The sequence below is a fragment of the Lactuca virosa genome, chromosome 3, assembly GCF_052849685.1.
Source record: "Lactuca virosa cultivar CGN04683 chromosome 3, Lactuca_virosa_CGN04683_v6, whole genome shotgun sequence".
NCBI lineage: Eukaryota > Viridiplantae > Streptophyta > Magnoliopsida > Asterales > Asteraceae > Lactuca > Lactuca virosa.
This window is the reverse complement of record NC_136428.1, coordinates 120,008,197-120,016,671: the sequence shown is the minus strand read 5'-3', so window position 1 is coordinate 120,016,671 and position 8,475 is coordinate 120,008,197. Positions and strand designations below refer to the sequence as shown.

Sequence of the window (8,475 nt, the reverse complement as noted above, 5' to 3'; positions counted from 1 at the left end):
CTTGACCCGTCAACGCAAAGGCCGATTCCATCAATGAGAGAAAATACATAGCATCGTCATCGGATGAAGATGACGAATTGTTCATCATTTTTTGATATTCGGTGAACGGATAAATTTAGTATAGGGAGATAGAATGAGTGTTTTGTGGTGTATGATTTAAATAGTATAAGTAGTATTTATAGAGAAAAGAGGGTAGGTTTTTATTTATTTAATTTTTCTTTGAAAAACTGCCAAGCGGACATGTGGCCATTTTTTTTTAATTTCTCTCTCCATTGTATTACAGCGTAGTAGCACTCACGAGGCCTAATAATCAATATGCATGGGGTGGTATTTCAAATAAAGTCACGTGTGACTTTTGTAGACACGTCATCATATGCGTAGGAATGTCTTTACATTCTGTATAGCCTAATAGGTGCAAAATAGTAAGTTTGTGATGCCCCAGACGATTAGATTGGATGAATCTACCGCCAATATGAATACAAAGAATAGAAAAGTGTGTGATTATAACAATTATGAATAAAACCACACCTCTAATTGAGTATGAGGTATTGTATATATAATCAAGGATTACAACTGATCTCCTTAAAAGAGGAGATATAGTTTACAATAATAAATACAACAATATATGTAAACTAAATACAAACATTATCTAATATCCCCCCTCAAGTGAATGGGTGGTGGACCAAGACGAAGCATGGATTGAAAAAAATCAAACTGTGGATGTGGAAGACTCTTGTAAATATGTCAGCCACCTGAAGCTTGGTTGAAACGAACTTGGTGTAAAGCTTTTCCAGAGGCTACGAGTTCTCAAACGAAATGATAATCAAGAGAACTGTGCTTAGCGCGTTTGTGAGAGACGGGATTTTGAGTCATAAATAATGCATTTTTACTGTCACAAAGAAGAGTAGGTCGATCGGGTGGTAGTGCATGAAGCTCTTGTAGCAAATGAGTGATCCAGACAATTTCTGCAGTCGTGTTGGCCATGGCTCTATATTCAGATTCACAACTCGAGCGGGATACGGTTGGTTGTTTCTTTGCACTCCAAGAGACTAGATTACCACCTAATAAAATTAAATACCTATATGTAGAATGTCGAGTTTCAATGCATCTAGCCCAATCTGCATCAGAATAGCCAATAATGGAATTGGATTGGGGCTGTCTAAAGGTTAGACCAATGGCTAGAGTACCCTTTAACATAACGCAAAATCCGCTTGACCCGTTGAAAATGATCAGTGGTAGGCGCTTGGAGGGATTGACTAGCTTGATTGACGACATAGGACAAGTACGGTCTTGTAATGGTCAGATATTGGAGCGTACATACTAAGGACTGATATAGAGTGGGGTCGGAGAAAGGAGAACCGTGAGATATGAAAGTATCAATAGTGGCTAAAGGAGTGTGAACGGGCTTAGAATCCAGCAAGCCATCTCTAGTGAGGATATCTTTGGCATATTTGGCTTGACTAAGAAACAAACCATCATCAGTGTAGATGACTTCCAAACCAAGAAAATAGCTTAATGTGCCTAGGTCTTTAATGGCAAACTCCTAATGAAGACGTGTAGTTATAGAAGTAAGAATGGATTCATTGTTTCCTGTTAGAATCAAGTCATCAACATAGACAAGTAACTACATGATGTTGTAATCTTGAGCAAACACAAAAAGAGATGTTTCTGCGCGACTGCAGAAGAATCCATATGCAAGTAAAAAGGAGCTCAAGCGTTGAAACCAAGCTCTTGGAGCTTGCTTGAGTTCATATAAGGCTTTAGATAATTTTCACACATGATTTGGAAATTGAGAATCAATAAATTCAGGGGGTTGTTCCATGTACACAACTTCGTTTAATTTCCCATGTAGAAATGCATTTTTGACACAGTTGGTGAAGACTCCATTGATGAAGGATTGCTAAGAAAAGAACAATGCGAACAGTTGAGGCTTTCACTACTGGGCTGAACGTATGAGAGTAGTCAAGACCTGGGATTTGAGTGAAACCTTGAGCAACTAAGTGTGCTTTGTTGTGTTCATTTGAGCCATCCGATTGAAATTTGGTACGATAAACCCATTTGGAGCTGATTAGTGATGCCCCAAACGATTAGATTAGATGAATCTACAACCAATAGGAATAAAAAGAATAGAAAAGATGACTCCAAATGGGCTCCTTATTAATATTTAATAAACAAAAAAAAATTGTCTAAAAAGGAAAGGAAAACAAATATACTTACAGGAGAAGAAGATAACATTCCTTCCTTAATCCTCATAAATCAATTAGGATAAGATTTCTAATTAACTATCTAAATCAAACATTAAAATAAGATTTGTCAATGTAGGACTAGCCCACTTTGGTAGACGTGGAAGCCTCTTAGATCGAAGGTCTCGGGTTAAAACTTGGTCATATGTGAATTAACTAACTTAGTGAATCTAACATCTAACAACTAACCATCCGTTCAAAAAAAAGTTTCCGAAAAACATCGTTTTGAGCCGCTAAACAATTTGGATGGTCGAAAACATCATACGTAATGGAAAAGCTACGAGTTTTGTTAATCTACCTCGCATACATCGTTTGAATTTTGTCAATTTATGGGACTATTGAATTACTTCGGCATATTTGTTGATGATGTTGTTTCACTTTCATTCCTACTTGTGCTAACATCATCTTGATATGAATTAACACCTTTAACACGTACATAAGTTTGGTCATATTGTACTAAGACATCTTTGTACAAGGTTTCAAGTCTATTATAAAGGCTAAGGTGGTGTTTGGTTCGCTTGAACCCTTGAAAATTAGAGAAAATTTGAATCCAATTCGACTAGATTCTCATGTTTGGTTCAAGATTTGCTAAGGAATTGGATTCATAAATGAGATGAACTTTCCATTAAAAAAAAAAGGAAAGTCCACCATCAGCCAACATTTGTCATCACCGCCACCACCACCACCATCCACCCCATTGACGTCACCACTTCCAACCCCATCACCACTACCGTCACCATCATCCACACCACCATCGCCACCTTCACCACCATCGTCGTCGCTGCCACCTCCATCATGTCACCACTACTATCCATCACTTCCACCACCACCACCGTCGTCGCCACCGACCACCACCGTCACAACCACCGCTGCTGTCACCACCATCCACCGCTACTGCCACAACCATCATTTATGATTTTTATAATTTATATAATATATCTTTACATATAAAATATAAACCAAAGTAAAATTAAACAAAGAATAAGTAATAAGAAAGTCAATTTTATCAATTTATATTATTCCAATTTCATTTACAAAATGTGGAATTAGATTCTAATTTCAATTTCTACAACCAAACAGAATATATATAACTAGATTATAATTTTAACAGATTTTAACTCCAACAGAGAAAACTACAAAACCAAATGTCACCTTATTGTTTCTCTAATGGGTCGTAATTGAGGTAAACGGCCCCACACACATTATTGTTTCACTAAAGGGTCGTAGTTGGGGTAAACGGCCCCACACACAACACCTCCAAGGTTTACTTTCAATTGGTATAGACTATAGTTCAAATTTTTATGACAATTTAATTATATTTTTATAAATCTTTTGTTTTAAAAAACAACCCTTTAATGGAAATGGTTTGTGCTCTCTAGGTGTTCATCGTTAGATTATTATATTTTCTACATATTATATAGTCGTTTATTCCTGGTTTGACTGTGTTTATTTTTAACCCGCCACACATGAAATGTTGTCATGTCTTCTAACTACTCACAAAGGAAATGTTAAGTTAGAGATAGTAATTCAGATTCAAATTCTCTTATATGATTTTGAATTATATGATAATTTTTTAACAAGAATATAGATTTTACGTTCAAAAGATTTATGCCATTGCTCAAACTGAAAAGTCTAGATGGACATCAACCCAGGAGATATGAGTGGACGCAATGATGGAGATTTATGTGGTTGAAGATGAGGCTTGACTATCCGTCTACTTTTAGAACATTGAATCGAGGTAGGAATTATTGCGATACGAGTCTTGGTCGTCGTTGTTGATTTTAGTCTTTAAAATGTGTTGTTGATTTTAGTCTTTAAAGTGTTACGTTAGTTTACTTGTGAACCCATGGTTTACATCTCAATATTGAATCAATCAATCACATATACCAACCTAATGGCTTATTTTTCATTTTTCTGCTAAACGCAATTGGTTTCACGTTTTTTTTTATCATGGTTGGAATTATGATTTATAAAGAATGTCATAATCACAAACAAATCGTTCTTAATACCATAAACAAAGACACCCAAAACAATCAATGTTCCTAACTCGCTTATTGTTAACTCAACCCCCTACAAAATTTGTTAAATTTCTATCAACATCTTACCAAACAATAAACACTCTTCAATCCTACATTTCCATCATACACAACACAACTCATTAAAACATTATTACCAATTACCACATATACATCATGGTGTCACACCACCTTTAGATTCAAATCAATCATCTACCTCAAATAAATCAGCTAAGTAACTTTAACTCCACTAGGTCGCTTTCCCTCCATGGCATCTTTCTTATTACGACAATCAGCACAAAGAAATGGACCTTGCCATGGCTTTGAGCTTGTTGAAAAGATAGAACCAGCATGAACCGATATCCCTTCACTTGCCCCTAAGTCAACCTGACAAACCGCACACATGAAAAGACCCGTTGTTGATGAACCATTAGTCTCCTCGTTCCCCAACCTACATTACTAAAGAGTTATTCTTCTGGCAACCTCTGAGCTGAGCTGACCCACAAAATCTTATCTGTCTGTGTCTGAATCAGAATCAGGTACACAACAGTCTGCTAGGTGTCTGTCAAAAGTGTCATAAGAGCCCAGTGCCAACAAGGAGACAAATCCACATTGGAATTGAAACTCCCACACTGCAACCATTGAGACTCGAACTGTTGACCATTTTTACAAGTTATAAGAATTATATGACCAAACTAACCTTTCTGCAAGCATGGCTGAACCTTCTTCAAAAAGTTCCTCAACGATGCCTACAGCAGATAGTTTTTTGGATAGTTTACTAGTGGAACCATGGGACTTTGTTCTGAAGAAGAAAGATCGGAGTTTGCTGTGCTTTTTACGTGGTGGAGATGGTGGCGGCATTGCGGTGTCAGGCGGAATTATGTCCACAACTATACAGGTTGTATCATCTCTTAATCCCCTTGTTCTCAATGCTTCCTGAACAACCATCCATACAAGCAATAAGAAGATTAGTCATACTTGAATCAGTTAACTTTGACTTCCAAAAGGTCAAAGGACCTGAAAAGTCAAAGTGTATTTATTCTTAAGTTTTCTAGAGAAATTACCTTGACTACTTGCCTAGAAGCAAGTTCAGCAGGCAAACCACGACAAGATTTTGCAGCCATCTCAGATGACACGGCGTCCCAGATTCCATCAGAAGCGATTATAAGCCGTCCACCAGCATTTGACAACTTTTAAATTTAAAAAAAGGATTTAGATTTAGAAATAATGAGATAACTATTACATACAAAGATTTCATGGTGTCAGAAGACACGAAAAAGTATCTGTGGGTCCCATGAAAAAACGGGACCTACAGAACGGAGACCAAAAGTAAATGGTCTATATACAGATACCTTCACTTGCTTTACGTATGGTATTGGAACAATAAATTCTCCAACATCCATGTCTCCGATTGATCTTGAAAGACATAACCCTCCTGGCCAACAACGAAGGGGACCAATCTGTTAAAATCACAAACAAAAAGATCATGGAATGAAGCTAATTTTTGAAAATATGATGAACTTTGTCTTTTTTGATTTAGTAAAAAGTCTAAAAGACCTTACCTCGGCCCCACCAAGAATACTCAGCCGCCCTACTTCTCCACCACTAGCCGTTACACGCTCCCTTCTGAAATAACACCAAATCAAAATCAACATATTTCCTCTATCAACACAAGGAAAAACTTTCATTAATTCGTTTATTGTAGCGTACTACTTTCATTTCTTCCTATCACAACATTTTCCAAATAAAAATCTATCAAAATATAGCAATGTCAAGCAGTTTTCACTACAACAATTGTGTAAAGTTTCAGAGTATAATGTCCAAATAGACAAAAAAAAAATTTGTAAATACAATGATATAATTGGAGAATTTTCAAAATGAAATGCCCTAATAAGAAAGAATATAAAAGTATAATGTTATAATAGAAAAAAATGAAAGTAGGATGCTATAATACACAACTAAAAGAAAGTGCATTGTCATTTCTTCTTGCATATCTTCCAAAATAAACTATGCTTTTGGCCATTTCATAAGAACAATGATTAGTTTGCAACATAACGGAAAGTAGGAGGACTAAAAAAGTCAACTTTCATAAGTTTTACTCACTCCTCTTCGTTCTCTTCAAGTCTATGATCAACAGTCAAAACAGACACAGCACCACCTTGTGTATCAAGAATGCAACGGGAATCTCCAACCGAAGCAACTGTTACAGTCCATCTATCAACAATTACAAAAGTAGCAGTAGTCCCCGAAGTTTGACCTACAATAAGTCAACCATGAGTTTATAAAATAACGAAGCTACTAGTTATAAGGAATGGGGAAAGGGTAATATCGTCAATTCGGCATGCCTTTTCTTTGGAACTCCTTATCGGTCTTGACAAAACCTGCAACCAATGCCCGAGGTAATGCTTGAAGCCACTCTTCACGTCCAAGACCACGAGGAATCGCACTCAAGATGTGATTTAAAAGATTATCCCTTGAATAAACTGCTGCAGCATTCCCGTTATGACCATCGAATATCTATAAAATAAAAAATTAGAAACTTTTTCATTAGAGTTTTAATTCCAGATTTGGGTGGGCCATGTTGAAGGTTGCTAGAAGAAAAGTTTTGTGGGTATATACGAAATACTCGATAAAGATTAATGAGCTATGTATATTTTGTATAAGATGAAAAATCAAGAATTACATACAGCGAAAACTGAAAAGCTTGATGATTGATGACCAGAATTTCTTTGGCAATCGGTTTTCATCATGAAGTAATCTTCTCCTTTTCTTGATTGAGCTGCATATCCATATCGAACAGTTGGTTTCTCCATTTTCTCACTTCTCATCTCTCTACTAATCAATGCAGCTAATGGGACAAGATCATGATGTTGATGCCTCTCTTCTCTCGATCCCATCTTTACGTTACTCAATTCCACAAACCCTTTTTTCTAAATCTAAATTAGAACAGTTCCGGGATTTTAATTTTGAATCATCACTCCCGAAATGCGGTTTTGAACGACAGAGGACTCGGAAATTAGGGTTTTTGTATGTTCAATCTGTAAAACGGAGACAGGATCAAGCCCACATGCAGAAACATCTGAGAAGAAAATGGAATCGAAATGGTGGCATTTTAAAGAAATAGTAATAGATCTTGAACTCACCCATGAGAATTCGGTTGTGAATCGACAATTCAGATCCGACAATCGTCCTAGGAAATATAACAAGAACAAGAACAAGAACTATGAAATCATCAGCTTTTAACTTGTAATCAATTTCATTTCTCCTAATCATTTAAGAACTATAATTATAGAGAGAGAAGCACAAGAGAGTGTATGCATTGTCTGCATATATAAATGAAGTAAAAGAATTAATTAAAAACACACACAAACAGAGGTCAAATAAAACATCCACATCTTGCAGAGTGGAGACAAAGATATTTCAGTGAATTAAGTAATGGGCATTTATTTACAGGGAAACATAAAAAATTAAAGAAAGGGGAACTTACATCGAAAAGGATTCTTTCTACCGAGATCCAAAAGGGAGACTTTTTTATGAACGGACTTTCTTGAAAGTGATTCTTGCAAAATAACCCACCAAAGAATCAATAATCAAAAAGGGCAGATTGATAAGATTCTTGATTTTAACTGGTTTGGGTGAACAGTTACAAGAAAAAAACAATGGGGGTTTTGATGGGTTTTCAATTTTTTTATTTACAGCTTTGTAGTGTTGTGACTTGTGAGGAAGGAATCTTGCATCAATGGTGATTGGTTTTGTTTTTCAGGGTTTGATGTGAACGTGAAGATGAGACGAATCGAAAATGCGTGACACGCGTAGCATCAATTTCTGAAATATTTATTGAGGAGCTCACAAACACACGGACAAAAGGTTCATTTTCACTCTGGTGCCTTTTGCATGGGTGTTTTTCACTTTTTTATTAATGCCTATATAATGAATTGTATGTTTTAATAAAATAATGTAGATTTGATTTTGATTTATAAAATTATATTTCTACTTGTTATATAGTAATTTATCAAATTTTGCTCATATAAGCTTGGAATGTTATTTTTGATAAAAAGATATGGATCTTGTTGTAGATATTGTTGTATATATTTATTTTTATCCTAAATTATTGTATCATTGACTTAGGGCCGGCCCATGGACCCAGGAAAATTAGGCGACCATCTCAAGTTCCGAAATGCGGGTCTTCATTTTATACGTGTTATATTGAGTTAACA

At 35.9% G+C, this 8,475-nt stretch overlaps 1 protein-coding gene across 3 annotated transcripts; it reads right to left on the bottom strand.

The window, feature by feature from the left end:
- Positions 1 to 4,225: 4,225 nt before the first annotated feature.
- On the bottom strand, positions 4,226 to 8,044 carry LOC145166482 (putative protein phosphatase 2C 15). Of its 3 annotated transcripts, XM_079085467.1 has the most exons (10): positions 7,746 to 8,044; positions 7,402 to 7,448; positions 6,946 to 7,296; positions 6,604 to 6,775; positions 6,362 to 6,515; positions 5,821 to 5,884; positions 5,611 to 5,718; positions 5,323 to 5,448; positions 4,959 to 5,194; positions 4,226 to 4,709 (listed from the first exon to the last, which is right to left on the bottom strand). In XM_079085467.1, the coding sequence occupies exons 3-10, from the start codon at positions 7,153 to 7,155 to the stop codon at positions 4,490 to 4,492; spliced, it is 1,290 nt and encodes a 429-aa protein (XP_078941593.1). In that variant the 5' UTR covers positions 7,156 to 7,296; positions 7,402 to 7,448; positions 7,746 to 8,044; the 3' UTR covers positions 4,226 to 4,489. The 3 variants fall into 3 exon arrangements, with proteins under 3 accessions (XP_078941593.1, XP_078941592.1, XP_078941594.1); XM_079085466.1 differs by lacking the exon at positions 7,746 to 8,044 and having other exon boundaries at positions 7,402 to 7,593; XM_079085468.1 differs by lacking the exons at positions 4,226 to 4,709; positions 7,746 to 8,044 and adding an exon at positions 4,716 to 4,890 and having other exon boundaries at positions 7,402 to 7,596.
- Positions 8,045 to 8,475: the final 431 nt, after the last annotated feature.

Excerpts from the sequence above, each read along its gene's own strand:
- LOC145166482 (XM_079085467.1), bottom strand. The coding sequence starts at position 7,155 with ATGGGATCGAGAGAAGAGAGGCATCAACATCATGATCTTGTCCCATTA. Across the intron at positions 6,516-6,603 it reads TAAGGAGTTCCAAAGAAAAG|GTCAAACTTCGGGGACTACT; the intron begins GCATGCCGAATT and ends GACTTATTGTAG. Across the intron at positions 5,885-6,361 it reads CTTGAAGAGAACGAAGAGGA|AAGGGAGCGTGTAACGGCTA; the intron begins GTGAGTAAAACT and ends GTGTTATTTCAG.